General features: G+C 41.3%; 1 protein-coding gene across 1 annotated transcript; it reads left to right on the forward strand.

The window, feature by feature from the left end:
• The first annotated feature begins 4313 nt into the window (after nt 1-4313).
• Nucleotides 4314-18619, forward strand: LOC110203588 (uncharacterized). The gene is made up of 5 exons (XM_078149311.1): nt 4314-4414; nt 6953-7030; nt 11259-11385; nt 11945-12043; nt 15092-18619. Exons 2-5 carry the CDS (start codon nt 6998-7000, stop codon nt 16804-16806), a joined length of 1974 nt encoding a protein of 657 aa, XP_078005437.1. The 5' UTR covers nt 4314-4414; nt 6953-6997; the 3' UTR covers nt 16807-18619.
• The last annotated feature ends 914 nt before the right edge of the window (nt 18620-19533 follow it).

Below are 19533 nucleotides of genomic sequence, written 5' to 3' on the forward strand. Positions count from 1 at the left end.
GCTTCTCCTTTGTCAAAGGCCACTGTTCCACCCAAACAGGTTTTTCAGATTTCCAGTGTATTTTATCAGCTTTATGGATAGGAAAAGCACAAACAGTGGCCCTCAGTATAAATTTTTTTTAGGGGGGGGTGCGGGAGAAAATGACAGCTCCCATTTGATGTAAAATATCGCTCCCCCAGCAATGAAGGGGAATTAATTGGGTTTCAGGTATCTATTATTCTACTAGTTTAATTCATCTTTGTTTGAGGTGTAATATTCTTGGTGAGGTTCTGAGGGTGGTAAAAAGATTAAATGATTGATTAGTGGTGATCTTCGAGGCAGGCTAAAGCTAATTAGTACCTTTAAGAAATATTTTGAAAATTATTAAGAGTTGTTAAGGAATCTTGCCTAATTTGTAATATTTTGGGGGTCTAATTGTAGACTGTGAAACAACATATCTAAAGTAAGCAAAGGGTAATTTCTTTTGTACCTTTTCAGGGGCAATTATAAATCTATGAGACTGAAGGGCTTGTTAAAGCTTAGGCGTCAATAAGGAGAGTTCGCTAGTAGTAGCACAACTGCAAAGTATATCATCCATATAAGGAAGTCTTTTTGCCTGGGAATATCTCTGTCTCACAGGTCTGATAGTGTTATGAACAAAATTTTGGTACATGGTGGGAAATATTCCTTCTTAAAGGAACACAATAGGGATACTTCAAATACTGATTTAATGGAGACAACTATACCCACATTCAAACTCAAAACAAAATTAGTTATAGTCCTAAGAGTCTTTTACCTCAAACAGCAAGTATCACTAATCACAGCTTAAAGCCAGATAGTTAATTTTATTCTCATGGAGTTGTAATAAGTAATAAAGTTGTAGTAGGACTCATATATATAAGAGATTTCACTTAACATCCTTTTTTCTCAAATTTAAACTTGTCTTGGTGTAAAAGCCAATCATTAGAAATCATTTCTATACACTTGCAAATTCTCAGTAAGCCAAATGAATTGTTTAGGAACTCTATAATGCAAACAAGTTCTTTTCTCAGGGCAGAATGACCTTGCCCACACAGATGGTTTCTAGGGACCTTGGCAAGTTTACAAACTAAAGGGAAATTGCCTTGTGCCCCTCCTTTTCACACACAAGTAACTAATTAACAATTCTAGGTTTTTACATTACAACAGCAACTCCAAATAAATTAATTAACAATCTGGTAATTTTCATAAGTGACAGTCAAATTGTTTTAACTATAAGCTGTTCTTTAATTACAGGTAAAGATGGAAATACCTGATTTTCTAATTCTCAGCTGTAAAACATTACAAGACAAGATTAGCAAGGCTTGATAAAATGATTTAAATGGTTTTACACAATTTTCCCACTGTCCTTCAGTTTCTTTTAGTTCACACTTTGATAAACTCCAAATTATGAAAAATTGCTTGACCTAACAATACAAAAGTTTACCAACTGGAAACAATACTAGATTTTTAAAACTTGAAGCAAATACATTACCGGTTAGAATGAACTAAGTTATCTTTTGGTTGTGTTCCAATACATAAAAACTTTTCTTTTTGATCTGAGGGGAAGAAGTTCACCCTCCTTTCCTCTTTCTCTTCCTCTCTCCCACACCCCAGCCCCGGGCCTAGTTGGGAGCCACAACCTGGCCAAAGCTGAATGGGGAAGAGGGGAACAAAAAATTTTCCAACAGCTTATCTTTCTTATCTTTCATTTCACACTACAAAAAGTTGGCCAGAGTCCAGAATGTAAAAAGAAAGAGAATTTTTTCCTAACAATTCTCCAAAAGTTTCCAAATCTTTTACTCTCAAACCCTCTGTTCACACTGTTCATTCAAACAGATTATGCTTTTCTTTCTACCCATACTTCCCTCATTCCTGCATGCTTAAACTTTCTTGTCTTTTACCAGTCATGTAACCTAAATAACAAAGTATTTTTCTCTCCTTCTCTCTCCCATCCACCTGCTCCTGTGAGGCAGCTGGTATTAGGGAGGGAGAAGGGGAGAAAGAAAGCGGAACTCGAGTCTAGGAATGCGATTCTTGCTACCTGGTTACAAAGGTTATCAGATTACATGCACGGATGCTTCAGTCATACCACACAGACAAACACAGAACAAATACAGAAAAAATATGACCGGGAAAATCCAAAAGCTTAGAGGGGTTGGTTAGAAATTCCTTGCACAAATCAAATAATATTTATTTTTATTTTTTCTTTTCATGGTTTTCCAGATGTTATGGAAACTGGGCAAAATTTTCCTTCAGGTCTTGGAGAAGGAGTTTTCTCCAGGGAGAACACACTTTAACCAAATGAGAGGAAAGAAAGCTTGAAGGTGTTGCTCTCTATTTTTAAACTGAATCTGACCCATTTTAAGGAGAGCAGAGAAATCCCTGAATAAGCCTAGTGTCTTGCTTCTTTCAACAGGAATAAATCCCTTTACCTCTTCCCATTGTTGTAGTGGAGCTCTGATTCAGTAAGGGCTGCTGTGTGGTGTCTCTTAGCCTCTTCTACTCCCCCAGGGTATAAAACTTTCCCATCCAAGGATGGTCAGGTGGCCAAGTGCCACCAGCCAGTGGGATGTATGACAGAGCAGTGGAAGAAAAAGGGGAAGGGGAACTGGAGAAAGAAAAGTTGGGCTAGGCAAGGCTGAGACTGATGCTCATAAGACTAGTTTATTTTCAGGGGTTACTAGATTATATAGAAAACAGCTTTGTACCATGAGAAATGATCTACAAGCACTAATTAATAACATAAACAATCTAAGCAGCTAAAGATCCACATTGAGAAAATAATTTTAATGCCAAATTTCCTATCTATTGTTTTCCCTGCCCAATTCTTAGTATTGTCTGCCTGAATCAGCCATCTAGCCTCAAGGCTAGGCATGACCAAGAACTTAGAATCAACAAACCTTAACAAACAGAGCTAGGGCAAGAGTCATGGGAGCATTTATCCTGAAGCAAGCCTCTAAAGCACTGACCCCTAAAGTCTATAAGGACCTAGAGATTTTCCATAAGAACTTGGACTCCCACCCCATTAATTGGGAAATGGCTGAAAAAATTATGGTATATAAATATAAAATAATTTAAGAAAAAAAGGAGTGAGTTTCTGTATCTCAGTCTGGCTGGAAGTATAGGGACCAGAGAAGCTTTTATGTACTCTGTTTTCTGACCTGACCAGGTTCAGCCTTCCTTAGGCAACTTGGTGGCTTCCTGTGGGGATAGGGTGGGGTTCACCATATTGATAACAGACTTTGTGTTCAGCTTACTGTGGTTCAGAATTCCATTATAGCTGTGCATCAATAAAATATTCTTTTTGTTTTATTTTTTTCATCAATAAAATATTAATGTTACACAAAAAATCAGGAAATGGATGGATTCAGAGAAACCTGGGTAAGCCCTTAATGCAGAGGGAAGTGACCAAAACCAGAACAAATTTATACAATGGCATAAACATGATAGAGAAAAACAGCTTTGAAAGACTGAAGCACTGATCTGGGAGTGTGCTGATCAAGGCCAACTCCAGAAGACTCATGACGAACTTTGCATTTTCAGACATGGTCTATATATGAATTGGTTTTGCGTGACTATGTCTACTTCTTCAAGGAGAATTTTTTTTAAATACTGGTGAAAATTGGAGAGGAGAATTATGGAAGGAAAGAAGAGCTAGTAGAAATACAGAAAAAAAAAGTGTGAAGTATGTTTAAATGTGAAGAAAGAGTACAGAGCCTCAAAGAGATACAGAGAAGAGAGACAGCTTTTGGAGCTAAGGTGCTGACAGTATCCATATATATATGTTATACGTGATATATTGAGATATAGATATATATATATACACACACACACACATTGTAAATATACACATGTTCTTTAGTGTGTGTGTATCTATCTTGTAATGGCATATTCCTACACAAAGAGCATCAGGATTCCTCGAGGTTTTGTCTGCCCTGCTTCTCTTCTCTCTCACTCTTTTTACTCTCTCACTCTCCTTTTCTCCTGTATGTCATCTCTTTCCTCTCCTCTCCTTCTTACCCCCTCCCCCTTTGCCTCTGTCTCTCCCCCTTCTCCTTTGTCTTTGTCTCTCCGCAGTCTCTTAAGCGCTGCCCTCTCCCAAAGTCCCCTATGCCCTCCAAGGCCACCACCACCATCCTGCAGCACTTTCTCAGATTTCTGAGTCTGTTTTCACTCCATCGCCTTCCTCCCCCTCATCCCAGCATCTCTGGCATCCAGCGGGACGCCATTTCCCAGAATCCTTCTCGAGACCGGCCCTGGATCTCCCCGGTCTCGGCCTTACCCGGCCTGGGTCGCGAGGCATGCTGAGAATTGTAGTTCCCGTCTGAATCCGCGCAGACGCAGCTCGGGTTCGGAAGCGGCCGGGTTTGGAGCCTTGAGCACTTATTTGGGGGGGGGCCTTCGCTGCTGGCTGGTGAGTGGGAGCGAGGTGGTAGGGGTGGTTAGTGTTGGCACGCACGCGCGTGCCGAAGTATTTGAGTGTGTGTTAGCGCGCGTGCGAAAGTGCAAGTATCTGCACCCAGGTATGAAACTGAGTTTTTGTAGGCGCTAGTGTGAAAGTGGGTATCAGTGGGTGAAACGAGTTTGTGTGCGCGTGTGTTTGTGTGTGTGAGTATAAAAGTGAGTGTGTGCAGGAAAAGAACGGGCAGGGGCGGGAGTGGAGAAGGGGCAGAGGGGTCAGAATTCGAACCCAAGGGCGAGCACCAGAAAGGATGGGGGGCTGGCCCTGGAGAGGAGCTGAGGGTCCTCTTGCAGAGGTGACAGGGGAGCCCCTAACTGGGAGGAGAAGGGGATCCGCCCAGGACCGAGCCCTAGGGGCAGGCTGGGATCTATCAGTCAGCCAGCATTGATTAGGCGCCTCCTGTGTGCCGGCTCAGGGTCGAGTCGGAGGTGCCAGGAAAGGCAGGAGCACCTCTGCCGGGGGCGGGGCGGCAGCGTGTAATGTCAGGTGGCTGAGCAGAGCAGGGGTGCGGGGGCCGCTGGAACGGGCCGATTGTGACATTTTCCTTGTGTGTTTCATTCATCCATTTCATTTGGGCAGAGCCGGGTCCTCGTGTGGCTTTGCTGGTTGTCTATGCTTATAAAGTGGTGGGGGGAGGCTAGTAAGGAGGCCGAGTAAAGGTATTGAACCCTCCGCAGCAGGTGCCTGTGGTGCCAGAGGGTCCAGTGCTGGGAGGGGAGCAGCAGTAAAGGGGAAGGAACCCTGGGAAGGTCTGCAGGGGCCAGGTGTAAATACCAGAGGGCTTTGTCTTGGGTCCTGGAGGCAGTAGGGAGCCATTGTTGCTTATGGAGTAGGGGAGGGACAAGGTCAGAGCAGGCTTGAGGAAAATCCCTCTGGAGGCTGAGTGGAAGGTGGATTGGAGTGAAGAGAGGCTGGAGGCATGGAGACCAGAGTCCAGGCAGGAGCCTGTACTGGGACAGTGGCTGTGTGGATGGAGAAAAGGCTGTGTGGATGAGATGGGAAGAGAAATGATGAGATTTCACAACAGATGAGAGCTGGGAGAGGGATAAAGAGAGAGAGGAGCCATGAATGATCTCAGAGACTGAGCCTGAGTGACAGGGAGGATGGGGATGCCTAGGACAGGAAGGGGAAAGCTAGGGATTAGAAAGGGTGTCAGGGGAGAGACTAAGTCCTGACTTGGACAGGTTGATTTGAATGTGCTTGTGGGACAGCTGGTGCATTTGAGATATTCGAAAGGCAGGGGACTATATGGGTCTGCAGTTCAGGAGAGAGACTAGATCTGTTGACCCAGGAAGCATCTGCTTAAGTTGATTGTGGCCCCCCTGGGAGTTAATGAGGTCAGCAAGCCAGATCACGTGGAGGGAGATGAGCCAAGGGCACAGGACAGAGCTTTGGGGTCAGCCATGGTCAGTTGGCTTTCTATGGGTGTCTCCACAGTGCTTAGCACATTGCCTGGCATGTGGTAGACTCTTAATAAATATTGATTTGCTGTTAATACATGCTACGTCAGTAGTCATCTGAGTGTTAGAAGTAAGGGTGGGTCACACAATATAAATTTGTAGCAATGCTGTCCAGTGGTCATCAGTTTCCAGGTGGAAGGGACATTCCATGTCATCTCTCTACTCCAAGTGCCTCATTTTATAGATGAGGAATCCTAGGTGAAGACTTAGGAGAGGTCAGACAGGCAGGGGGAGAACCAGGACAGGAGAGGGTCATGAAAACCTAGAGAGGAGAGTATCCAGGAGGAGACAGGTGCCAACATGGACAGAGGCTCCCAGATAATGATATGGAGGTGAGGGGGTGTGCTATGCCTGTAGCCAGATCTCCCAGTGTGGTCATCCTCATTCTACCCAAAAACAATGAGATTACTCTAAGATAACCTGTTCTAGATGAGGCCCTGCTGCCCCTCCAGGATCCTTCCCACTTCTAGATGTCTCCTAGTAGTTTTTAATAGTCATTGAATTAATGGTTTTAAAATAATTAGTAGAATGATAATGAGTAATTAATTGTTAATAGTAATTAAATCAATAGTTTTAATAATTAGTGTAATGAGAGTCATTTTGAATAGTCAATTAAAGTTAGACCCTTTAATAACAGGGTCTAGAAATTTGCCACAAATCAAAGTCAAGCTCACTGGCCTGTAGTTTAGGCTCCTTTTTCTTTCCTTTTTTGAAGGCTGGGATAGCCTTTGCCCTTTCCCAGTTCGTTGGCACCTCTCATGTTGTTTACCGTCTTTTTGAGTTCCCTGAGAATGACTCCAAGAAATCATCTCTGCCATGACTTTCAGTAGCCTGGTGAATGAGAGTCACTCAGTGCAGTGGTCTGGAGGCAGGGCATTTGGGTGAGTTTTCATTTTCCACAGAGGCTTGATCAGCTTGTTCTGCTCATTTTATTTGCTACTTTTGGCAGCACCCTGGGTGGTTTGGGAATGACAGACAGGATTGATCTCCCTCCTGACTTCTTTCTCCTCCTCCTGTTCTGACTCCTCAGTGCTCTGCTCTTCTGCAAGAAAGAAAAATTAAGGAGGAGAAGGGAATGACTTCTGTGCTCCTAACAGCCAGATCCCAGGTGAGTTGGGATATCCCCCCTCCCCAAAATGCCATCATTTTTCTCAAAGTATATTTAGAACCTTTTCTTTCCCTCATTTTCTGCTGTCTTCAGTGAAGTTGCTTCTAGGGGCCTGAACCTCAGCTTTTGTAGATAGTATCAATTTTGACTGATAATACAGGCTAAGAGGAAAGGGCACCGTGCTAATAGCTGATGTCTCCTTTGAATATTTATTCATTTGTTCAGCCTGTTATGGAGCCAATACTGACCTAAGCTCTTTGAGGTGAAGAAGCCTAATGCCTGGTTCAGGTCCTCAAACAGTGTCACTGAGGCAGTAAGTCATACTCACCAGAAGCAATTTTTTTAAATGGTTGCATTGATGAATCTTGTCTTCATACAAAGCTCCGTATTACTCTTATTTTGATTCTCCCATAATGTATAATACCAGAAAACATGTAAGTGAAACAAGATAAGTGAATGATTATAACTGCAACTGCCCTGTTCATTACTGTATTACATCTGAACTACTGAAACAGTTCAATGATTCAAGTACCTGCTACAAAATCATCCTCCACTCATCTAAATGATCTTCATAAAGCCCAGGTCTGACCACATCACCCCTCTACTTAGGAAACTCCGGTGATTCCCTATCACCTCCAGGATCAGCTATAAAATCTTGTTCAGCATTTGGAGCCCTTTATATCCTAGCCTTCCCCCTACCTTCCCAGGCTTTTTACCCCTAATGCTCTCAACCTGTATTTTATGATCCAGGGAGTCAGGCTTCCTTGCTGTTTCTTGAGCAAGATGCTCCATCCATGCTTGAAATGCCCTCCCTTCTCATCTCCACCTCCTAGATTCTCCAGGTTCCTTCAAGTCCCAGCTAAAATGTCAGCATCTACAGGAAGCCTTTCCTAATCCCCCTTCATTCTAGTGCCTTCTGTCCTTTGGATCTCTCCCATTTGTGCTATATATAGCTTGTTCGTACATAGTTCTTTGCAGGTTGTCTCTTCCACTAGACTGTGAACTCTGTGAGAGCAGGGAGTCTGCCTTTTGGCTCTCTATGCGTGTCTCCCCAGTGCTTAGCACAGTGCCTGGCACGTAGTAGACTCTTAATAAATATTGATTTAGTGTTAATACATGCTACATCAGTAGTCACCTGAGTGTTAGAAGTAGGGTGGGTCACACAATATAAATTTGTAGCAATGCTGTCCAGTGGTCATCAGTTTACAGGTGGAAGGGACATTCCATGTCATCTCTCTACTCCAAGTGCCTCATTTTATAGATGAGGAAGCATGTCCAGAGAGGTTGTGATTTGGCAAAGGTCACACAGCTAGCAATTGGTAGAGCTCACATTTGAACCGAGGCTCTCCTGCTGCACATCCATCACTTTCTAGTAGCCATGCTGTGATTGATCCGATATCTGTTACCATTTAAAGTTGTTTTCATTCACTTAGCTGTTGTAGTTGTGTATATCATTCTTTGATTATGCCCTAATGAGTCTATATCATTTTTTACAGATCTTCCCTCTGTTTGTTTGAAATCTTTCTATTTGTCATTCCTTATAACACATTCCTGTGTCTTTTGGGACAGAGTTTCAGGGTGGGGTAGAGTTGGAGTTTTTTTAAACTAAAAAAAAATTTATATATATGTATATACACACACACATACATATATTACATGTATGTATATATGATACATAATTATATATATAATATGTATGTATATACATGTGGTTTTTTTTGCACGTGTGTTTTTTCCTGTTGTTAATAAATAGCTTAAGATATAAAACCTTATTAATTGTGGGAACAGGTAGCTTGGGCAGAGAGTATAAATAGCTTTGTAACTTTTCTTGTGGAATTCCAAAGGATTTTCTAACATAGCTGGACCACCTTGCATCTCCAGGACCAGGGAATGTTTGCCTCTGTTTTCACATCTCCAGATACATTGAATCTTTCTGGCTTTGGCAATTTGGTGTCAACTAAAATGGCAGAGTTTGCATTTGTCTGGTCATTAATCATGTTGAGGTTCTTGAACGTTTGCATTATATCTTTTGGGAATTTTTCACTAATATCTTTTCCCATTTATGTACTAGGGGTAGGGGTTTGGTATAAATTCTTTGTGGATTTTGGATGTCACATGTTTATCAGTTGCAGTGTCCTCAGAGATTAGCACAAGCGCATCTTCTCTTGGGGTCACAGATCTTAAGCTAGAAGGGACCTCTGAGGCTGTGAATTCCAAGCGTCTCACTTTACACTTGAGGAAACTGAGGTTTAGGGAGCACAAGAGACTTGTCCAAGACCACACAGGTGTCATAAGTTTCAGAGGTGACATTTGAACTCATGTCCTCTGATTTCAGAGCAAGTGCTCTTTCTACTGTACTTCTCTCTCTCTGTTGTTTTTTTTTTTATTCTACACATGTATATTTTGTATCAGCAAAAGCTTTTTATTCTCATGGAATTGAAGTAATCTATTTTCCCTTTTGAGCCCATCCACTAAAATACCGTCCTATCCCAAAACAACTATATTACTATTCTTTCTGTGTCCTATAGTTGTACAGTTCACTTTTTTCTACCAAAGTATGAGCTTCATAGACTTGAAGACTATATGTCATATACGTTATAGTGAGAATTCTTTTGGTTTATGGTTTCAGCTCTTCCTGTGAGGTCATTTCCAAGTCACAGATTCTGTGGTTCTGTGACTACATTTATCCCTGTTGAATTTCCCTTTATTACTGTTGGTTCAATTCTCTAGACGATGAGAAACTCAAGCTCCAACTTTTTGAGTCCAATATGATGAGCATGCGATATGCCATCTCTGCTTCTATCCAAATCATAGACAAAAATGTTAAGATGTCACCGGGTCAAACACTGCCCTCTTGGGCACTGCACTGGACACGTCCTGGGAACTTGTTGTTGAATCAGCAACGACCACTCTGCATTTTGCCATTCCGACAATCTTGAATCTATTCAGTTGTGTTGTTGAGTAGTTCATAATTCTCAATCTCCTTTAAATCTGTATTGAGATATTTTATCAAAAGCCTCGTTGAAACCCCCCTTTCATGCAGAAGTGATCCCATTCCTTCCTGTCTTCTTTAGCAGACTGTCTGTCCCCCAATCACCCTTCCTCTCTTACTGGTGTTCAGTCATTCCTTCCCTGCCTACTGGTTGTTTTCCTGCTGCCTACAAGCAAGCCCATGTCTACTCCATCCTCAGAAAACACACACCCTACTTGATACGTCTTTCCCTGCCAGCTGTGGTCCGATATTTTTGTTCCCTTTTGTGGCTTAATTCCTTAAGAAGGCTATCTACAGCTGTTGCCCTCAGTTTCTTTCCTCTCACTCTTTTCTTAACTCTCTTCATTCTGGCTGCCAGGGAGAGCCATAGAGGAGTAGAAATCAGGGCTGCAGCATCTAGTCCCATCCCCTGTTATTGCTACCCAGTGGACTGTTATTTTTATCCCCATTTTACAGATGAGAAAGAGGTTGTAAATCTGTTAATAAGAAAGTATCATTCTGGAGCTTGGCATTAGATGAAATATGGGCACAAGTCAAGTAGCCAGCTGATGGGTGAATGAAAAGAGACACTGATCTACCAAGATATGATGGCAGCTGGTACATTTGTAAACCTTGAAGCCCATTGTGAGTATGTGATTGGTAGTTTTTCCAGTTACCATCGCTGGGCTCTCAGGTTTACCCTGATGTGGTTTTGGGGTGTTGTGTGCTGGGCCAGCCTTAGACCAGTGCCCTGGTAGTTTATTCAGAAAGGATGGAAATCCAGGATTCAGCTGAATGACATGCCCTTAAGTTCCACCAGCCAAGCATCAGAGAGGATGCCTGAACTTTCCCAAGGCAGTTTTGTGCTCAGATGACCAGCAGGTGATGTCAATAGCCTGAGCCTTTCATTCCCTGGGCCAACCAATTCCCTAGATTGGTCTCAATACCTTTTAAGGAAAAACTAGCCTGACTTGGATGGGGGCAGGGGTTAGGAAATTGCTCCTATGGCAGGGGGGTTTCCAAGTATGACTTACTGTGGGAGTTCATTTGTAAGACTGACTTTGAATAGGAAACTTTTCTGCAATATTAAGTCCAGTATAAAATGGTGTATCCAATAAGTAATTTCTCCAGAAATACTAAAATTCTGCTTAATGCTTTGAGAAACAGTGCTTTTCCATTCTGCCAACTTCATGTCTTTGTCATATTCCCCATGAGGGCTGGTCCCCAAGTGAGCATGTGTCTTGTTTGCTATTTCAGATACCACTGACGTTCCAAGATGTGGCTGTGGACTTCACCTGGGAGGAATGGGGGCTCTTGGAACCTTCTCAGAAGGACATGTATTGGGATGTGATGCTGGAGAACTATGAGAATTTTGTCTCCCTTGGTAAGGTCGGCTCTCCCCCAGCCAGAGCATCAGCTTCCCTTGGGCTGTCTTTGCATTTCCTCTTGGCTAACTGATGCCGGAAGTACTTCCCTTCTCCTGGAGGGATAATGTCCTGAATGCACCTGATAGGGAGTGATTTCACAGTTGTTTGGTACCCAGGGTCACTGGTGTTTCTGCTCTCTCTGCTTAAGTGAAAGGTGTTTGTGTACAATGGGAAATCAGTAGTTTCATTGTGCTGCCCTAAGGCTGTAACCTCTGATACTGGCTGTTCATCCAATTCAGTGAGTTACCCCAAAGAGCCAGTGTAGATACTTGGAAGACTTGAACAGTTTGCATCCTCCTAGCAGAGGATGTGGTAGGATAAAGTGATTTCCTTTGTGCTGGTGACCCATCTTCCATGTTTCCTGGGAACACAATATGGAGAAATCTTCAGGAATCCTTTGTCCTTCCATCTGGTTCTGGCCTGACACTCCCTTTATTCCCTAATGAGAGAGAGGGCAAGACTGAATCCTGGGTTCTATCTGTGACCTCAGCACTCTCCCATTTATTTCCCCACAAGGAGGCGTTCCTGTTTCCCTGCCAGATGTGATTTCCCGGATGGAAAGAATAGAAGCCCCATGGATGGCAGAGGGAGGAGTCCTGGTTACAACTTTCCTAGGTGAGTGAGTGAATGAGTGAGTGAAGAATTAATGGATGGAAAACTCTGTGAGCACCATCACAAATGGTCACTGTAGGTGTTGGGCAGGGAGCTCTCTATGAGGGTTCCTAGGTGCTTGCAAACGCACTATATCTATTTTACGTGTGTTCTCTCCCATGAACTGCTCTTTCACTTAAAACATCACTTTGCTGACCTCACTCCACTCATTCCTAGTCTCTTTGAGAAAGGCTTTTCTTTTTTCTAATGCCAGCCCCTGACCTTGTATTCTGGGTCCCGTAATTTCCTTTCTCTTTCCCTTAATTTTTCTGGCAGCTGTAGTACCTCTTTTCAGAACTACTTTTCTTGAATTTAAAATGTACAAAATCTTTTCTTCTTTTTCATCTCTCTCCTTTTCCCCTCTGTTTCTCCTGTTCCTCTTCCCCCTCTCCACTCCCTCCCATCCTTCTTGTCCCCCCTTCTATTCTCTCTCATATCTCATATCTCTTCTTGTAGAGGTGCCAAGTCCACATTGCATGATGCCTGAACATCTCCAGACCTCTCCATCAACTCTCCAAACATCTCCATTTTTTTATATCCCCCCAAAGACGCAGTTGGAGTTTGATTAGGTGGAGAGAGGGGTGAGGAAGCACTTTTGATAAGAAAGAATCATATGGAAAGCCTGCTAGGCAACAGTGATAGGTTGACTGGAGCAGATGCTGCCTTGTGGGGTCCTTTCAGTGCTTCCTAGGGGAATTGACTATATCAGAGGGTGGAGGTAATAGAGGAAATGGCAATTGTCAGAAAGGGAAATGTTATGATGAAGTTTGTTTTGGGAACAAAAATATGGCATCTATAAAGGGGGATGGATTGGAAGAGGCAATAGCCGTAGACGTGTTGAGTAGTTGAGTAACTCAGTTGTGAGGTGAAAGCCATGAATCTGATCCTAAGCCACTTCTGCTAATCCATCCTTGTTTTCTAACTTTTATACTTACTCCCATCTCCTTTCCTCTTTTCCTTCAGTAACCCTCTCCATCTCCCAGGTACACACTTCTAGATGAATTCTGCCCTCTCCTGCTCAGAAGTGAACACTCCAGATGTGGTGTGCTCAGAACAGAGTACAGTGAGAATATCACTTCCCTTGTTCGGGACCCTGGGTCATTTTGTGCACCCTAAGGTCACATTAGCTGGTTTGCTACTGTGTCTGGGTGGAATGGAGAGGAAAACTCTCATCGGAATTGTCCTAAAATCACTTTAGATGCTTTGTCTGTCGAAAGAAATTATTGACGTTTTGATGTTACACTCCAGTCCATTAAAGCATCAGGGTCTTTTTTAGTGAACTTTAGTGGGGGAGCCCCTCCTCCTTTAACTTGTTTTTGTGATGTTTTGTGACCCAAGTATAGGACTTCATATCTAACCATGTGAGCTTAAGCTCATTATATTGAGCCTAATGTGCTAGTCTGTCAGGATATTTGTCATCCTAACCCCATATTCTATAGTATTAGGCAGTCTTCCCAGTTTTTGGTCATCCACACATTTGATAAACCTGCCATTTATGCCTTCTTCCAAGTCACTGATTAAAATGTTAAATTCACAGCCAAGGATAGTTCCCTTGGGCAACTTCTGTCCAAGCTGACATCTGGATAATAATGACCCCTCATTGGGTCCTGTCATGCTACCAGTACAGTGTCTACCTTAATTTTCTGTTGTCTGCCAGTACCTCTTCTTATTCATAAAAAAAGCTTAAGAATAACATGAATCAGTGTTTATTGGTGGTCTATATTTATCTTAGAATCAACTAAAAACCCTAGGCTTTTTGAACCTACTACTCAGCCATGTTTCTACAGTCCTGCATTTGTGTAATCAATGTCTTGAGCACAGGAATTTGCATTTATCTTTATTAAATAACAAATTGTTTTTTCTAGCCAATATTTCCATCTCCTTGGGGTTTTTTTTCATCCTAGTTCATTTCTCTACTATATTAGTTACCTCACATCTCTTCACATCAGCAGTGTTGGTAAGAGTACTCTATGATTTCATTAAAGTTTTATATGAAACTGTTGAATGGGGGTAAGGTGAAGAAACTACCTTTACCAATGAATGTTGGCCCCTTCTCTACTTCTCCTAGGCTGAGAGAGTTTTCTAGAACACAGAGGTTAAATAACGTGCCTAGATAATGTGTGCCATAGGGGAAATTGAAGCCAGGGCTTGCAGGGTCTCTAACCACCAAGACAGGATGCCTCACTTTGTGTAAATGAGAGTGCAGTCTGTTACTTCATCAAAAATGGTGAATGGGGCAAGGCCCTGTCCATAGATCTAAGGCATAAAACTAGACAATATATTGCTTGCTTACAAGAGCTCAACATTCAAGATGTGGGGAAACATTATTTGAGCATCTACAAATTCTCACTGACTTGTATTCTCATCTAACCCACATTTGTTTAATCTGATCATCAAAGGCATCTTGAGATGAGTTTTTCCAAACAAGTTGCTGAAATCTAGCTATCTTGATGCCTATAGTAATACTTCATCCACCGGCCCACACATCTTATAAGTAACAGATATGTTGTTGGTTTGCATAATCTCTTCTCACTGAATTTATAGAACAGTGTAGGAATTCACACTTTTTTTCTAAATGATTACAAATCATTGGTTTAATAGGTTTACCCCTGGATTATGCAACTTATTGCTCATTAGTTTCCAAAATCAAACTATTTCTTCTTTCTGAGCATGTAGAGAGATTCATAAAGGAAGGTTCCTTGCATTCCACACTGGGAAAAATTTGGGATTATGTTTTCAGGTTAGATTGGCAGAAGGGAAACCAAGAGACGCAGTCTTGAAGAGGTATCAATCACTGGATTAGCTCCTGAGCAGCTAGTTGCACTGTTACTATTTTCTTGACCACTTTAGGCTTAAATTTCCTGCTAATAGTGATTATTCCACTTTTTCCTCATTAGTTATCATTGTCCTTTACATAAAAGACACAATCTAGAATATAATGCATTGATCAGAATTCTTAAAGTTCTAAGCATAGGGGGAAAATGGATATTGACATGTTTTTGTTGTTTTCAGATTCTCTTAGTCAGAAGACAAGATGTGAAACCAAGGAGATAACCGAGAAGTGGGACATTTTTGTGGGAGAACCATTTAAAAAGAGATTCATAAAGGAAGGGCCCCGGCCTTCCACATTGGGAGAAACTTGGGATTGTGGTGACAGGTTAGATAGGCAGAAGGGAAACCAAGAAACACAGTCTCAGGAGGTAACAATCCCTAATGAATCTGTTCATGAATGTAACCTATTTGGGAGAAAGCTCAATCTGGGGTCAGTTGCTACTCCACAGCAGAGAGTTCATATAGGAGAAAGTCTTCGTAAATACAGCACTCTTGGAAGGAGTTTAAAGCAGTTTTTTGACCCACTTAAACCTAAGAGAATCCGCATTGGGAAGAAACTCAAGTGTAGTAAATGCAGGAAGCCTTTCAGTTACCAGTCAAACGTTATTTTTTATCATAGAATCCATCCTCGAGGGAAACCCCATAAATGTAATGAATGTAACAAATCTTTCAGCAGGAAAGGAAGCCTTAATGCACATGAACTAATTCATATTGGAGAGAAACGGTTTGAATGTAGTACCTGTGGGAGAGGCTTCAGATACCATTCATCCCTTAAGCAACATCAAATAATTCATACTACTGAGAAACCCTATAAATGCAGTGAATGTGGGAAAGGCTTTAGTCAGAGAGGAATCCTTAAGACACATAAAATCAGTCATACTAGAGAAAACCACTTGGAATGTAATGTATGTGTGAAAGGCTTCAGATATAGTGCATCCATTAGAGTACATAAGAAAATTCATACTGGAAAGAAACCACATATATGTAATGAATGTGGGAAAGCCTTCACCCTGAAGGGAAACCTTAGAACTCATAAGAGACTTCATACAGCTGAGAACCCTTTTGAATGTAATGAATGTGGGAAAGTCTTCATGGTGAGAAGAGATCTTAATAAACACAAGAGAATTCATACTGGTGAGAAACCCTATATATGTAATGAATGTGGGAAAGCCTTCAGGTGGAATGAAAGTCTTAAATCACACAAGAGAATTCATACTGGAGAGAAGCCCTATGTATGTAATGAATGTGGGAAAGCATTCACCAATTATCAAAGCCTAACTCATCATCAAATATTTCATACTGGAGAGAAAACCTTTCAGTGTAGTGAATGTGAGAAAGCTTTCACCCAGAGAGCCAATCTTAATCAACATAGGAGAATTCATACTGGAGAGAAACCCTATATATGTAATGAATGTGGGAAAGCCTTTAATGTGATGGGAAACCTTAAAAGACATATGAGAATTCATACAGGAGAGAAACCTTATAAATGTAATGAGTGTGGAAAAGCATTCACCAATCATCAAAGCCTAATTCATCATCAAATATTTCGTACAGGAGAGAAAACTTTTCAATGTAATGAATGTGAAAAAGCCTTCACCACAAAGGGATATCTTAATACACATAAAAGAGTTCATACTGGAGAAAAACCCTATGTATGTAATGAATGTGGTAAGTCATTTAATATGAAGAGAACTCTGACCATGCATAAATTAACTCATACTGGGGAGAAACCCTTTGAATGTAATGAATGTGGGAAAGCTTTCAGCCAGAAAGGAAGTCTTAAAACACATAAGAGAATTCATACCGGAGAGAAACCCTATAAATGTAATGAATGTGAAAAAGCTTTTACCAATCAACAAAGTTTAACTTACCATCAAGTCTGTCATACCAGGTAGAGACCCTTTCAGTGTAATGAATGTGGGAAAACCTTCATCCAGAAAGGAAAACTTAATAGACATTCAATAACTCATAGGGGAATGAAACTATACATCTGTAATGAATGTGGAAAAGCCTTTAACCAGATGGGAAATCTTAATACACATAAAATAACTCATACTGGAGAAAAACAGTTTGAATTACTTAATTCTAGGAAGCCATAAAATACATAAAAGAATCCATACTGGAAAGAATCCATATAAATAAATGAATGTGAAAGCCTTCAAGTATCAAAGCCTAAATTATCAATATTTCATACTGATGAGAAAGTATTTCTCTATAATGAATGTTGGAAAGCTTTCAACTGGAAGGAAACCATTAATTCATGAAAGAGAATTCACTCAGTGAGGTGCCTTTTCTATTTAATTAATATGGGAAAACTGACCAAAATTCAAGGCCCAATTCGTTTTGTATTCAAGGGAAACCATTCCAGTGTAATGAATGTGCTTAAAGAACATCAGAATTCTTAGTGGAAACAGATGTTGTGTCCAAATTTTATTGTACATAATGAAATTCATAGTAGATACACCCACCCCCTGCTTTGAATATAAACAATGTAGGAAAATGTTCAGGTCCAGCCCATATCAAATAATTTGTATTGGAGTAAAATCCACTTAAAAGTTAAGGAAACTTGGGAAGGCTTTAGGAAAAGTACGTAACTCTACATCTATGGATATTGAATGGGCACTCATCCGTAAATGTATTCTGATTCATTCGCAGCCCAGCGCTTTCCAGGTAACCTCAGCCTGAGTGAAATGAGTGGTTGATAGGGAGGGAGCAGAGTTAATGAGAGCCTAACATACCTTCTAAGGAAACTATGCAGAGAGGCAGGGAGAAAGCCAAGATGAATTGATATAGAAGATGGATTACTGTACTCTACTTGGACTTGGAGAGATGAATCATAGTTAGAAATTGTAAAGAGGCAGTTTTCAGTTCATTATAAGAAAGGAACACTGCAAAACTTGAGTCTAGCTGGAAAGCAGCAATTAGGCATAATAATAAAAGACAGGATTGTGGAACCTATGTGTTTCAACTAGGTCTTGTTTTATCCCACAGTTTCAGTTCCATGCTACTCATAAACTATTTTTGATGGGCCTAAGCCCCAGCATACATGTAACTTCCTTGGGAGTTTAAGAGCCACTGTCTAAATGCTTTTTGAGGACACAGACTCATGATCAGTAATATAATGGGAGTTATGAGGAATGATCTAACGCAAAGTCAGATAGTAGTGAGTACCATGGGCTTAAACTCAGCATCAGACGATAGGATTCAGAAGAAAAGAGAACTTGGGGGCATTTTGTTGGCTTTTGTTAATTTCCCAGATGAGTGTCATGTATATAATATGTCCAGGCTGTGCACTAAAAGTATTAGTTTGCCCTTTGTAAGTTAAGGCCTTCTAAAGACTGCACTTTATTTAAGAACAGAAAGCAGAGGTGTAGCCCTTAATGCCAGAAGTGCTGCACAGTATAGCTCAGTGACCATAAAATCATCAGAGGCAACACAGTGGAGTTGGAATATGACAATTACCAGAAGATGTCAGTATTTCTGCAATATGGAGATGCATTGCCCTGGTCACACATGTGCCATGGCTACATCAGTACCTGATTTGTTTGCCTTAATATGTGTTCTTTTGTGTGTGTGAATATTCTTTTCCAGTGATATTGTAACCTGTGGAATGTATGCCCCATGTGTTTGGGGTGGGGGTAGTGGAGCACCTGTGTATTTCATTGCCTTATTTGCTATGCTGTTTGATTAAATGCCACTTGTTTTGAATTAGTGTGTCTTATGTGTGTCCAATAAAAGTAAGCACACTTGTGGGACATGTGAGCTATTTTTTCAAGTGAGTACTCATCCATAGATAAATTCAAATCTGGGGTAGGTTTTCTAATAGCTTACATTAGGGGAAAGCGTCATAACAGTAGACCTATGCAAAGGCAGAGTAGACTACCTCAGGAGTTAATGGTTTCCCCAACACTGGTAGACTTAAGTGGTAGATGGATGGTCTTAACTAGCTAATAATAAAAGATGCCACTTATGTAGCACTTTAAGATTTTCAAAGCACTTTACAAATATATCATTTTATCCTCACAACCCTGGGATGTAGGTGCTTTTATTATCTCCATTTTGCAGATGAGGAGACTGAGGCAGGCAGAGCTCAAGTGACTTGCCCAGGATGACAACTTGCAAGTGTCTCAGTGGAGTTGAACTCGGGTCTTCCTGACTCCGGGTCCATTGTGTCATTCACTGTGTCACCTAACTGCCTCACTTGCCAAGATGTTAGAAAGGGTAATCCTATGTAGCTACAATAATTGGACCACATGAGCTCTTTCCCAACTTAAGTTCTTTTAGTTGGAATGGTTGGGATGAATGGTTAGACTAGGAAAATACTCATGTAGGAAAGCCCTAAGGGCAAAGATAATACATGATAGAAGCAAAATGGGGTGGGAAGATTGGGAGAATGGGTGAAATCCAATATGGAGAAGGGTAGCATACAAGGAAGGTGAATAAGTAGCTAAATGCCCATAATTGGAAGAAAAAGTTAATAAGAAATGCTGTAGACTAAGCCCCAAGAATACCCTAGTCATGAGTTGATACTGGAGGGGACCCCCAGTATACAAACTTCAAACAGAGAGTCAGGTTGGCAATTCTTTTTTGTTATAGGTTTCACTAGATGTCTACCAAGGTCA

This window comes from Phascolarctos cinereus, unplaced genomic scaffold, assembly GCF_003287225.1.
Source record: "Phascolarctos cinereus isolate Bilbo 61053 unplaced genomic scaffold, phaCin_HiC Scaffold_2;HRSCAF=192, whole genome shotgun sequence".
NCBI classification, from domain to species: domain Eukaryota; kingdom Metazoa; phylum Chordata; class Mammalia; order Diprotodontia; family Phascolarctidae; genus Phascolarctos; species Phascolarctos cinereus.

Coding starts and splice junctions, on each gene's coding strand:
- LOC110203588 (XM_078149311.1), top strand. CDS start 6,998: ATGACTTCTGTGCTCCTAACAGCCAGATCCCAG. Junction 11,386..11,944: donor TGAGAATTTTGTCTCCCTTG/GTAAGGTCGGCT, acceptor TTTCCCCACAAG/GAGGCGTTCCTGTTTCCCTG. Junction 12,044..15,091: donor CCTGGTTACAACTTTCCTAG/GTGAGTGAGTGA, acceptor TGTTGTTTTCAG/ATTCTCTTAGTCAGAAGACA.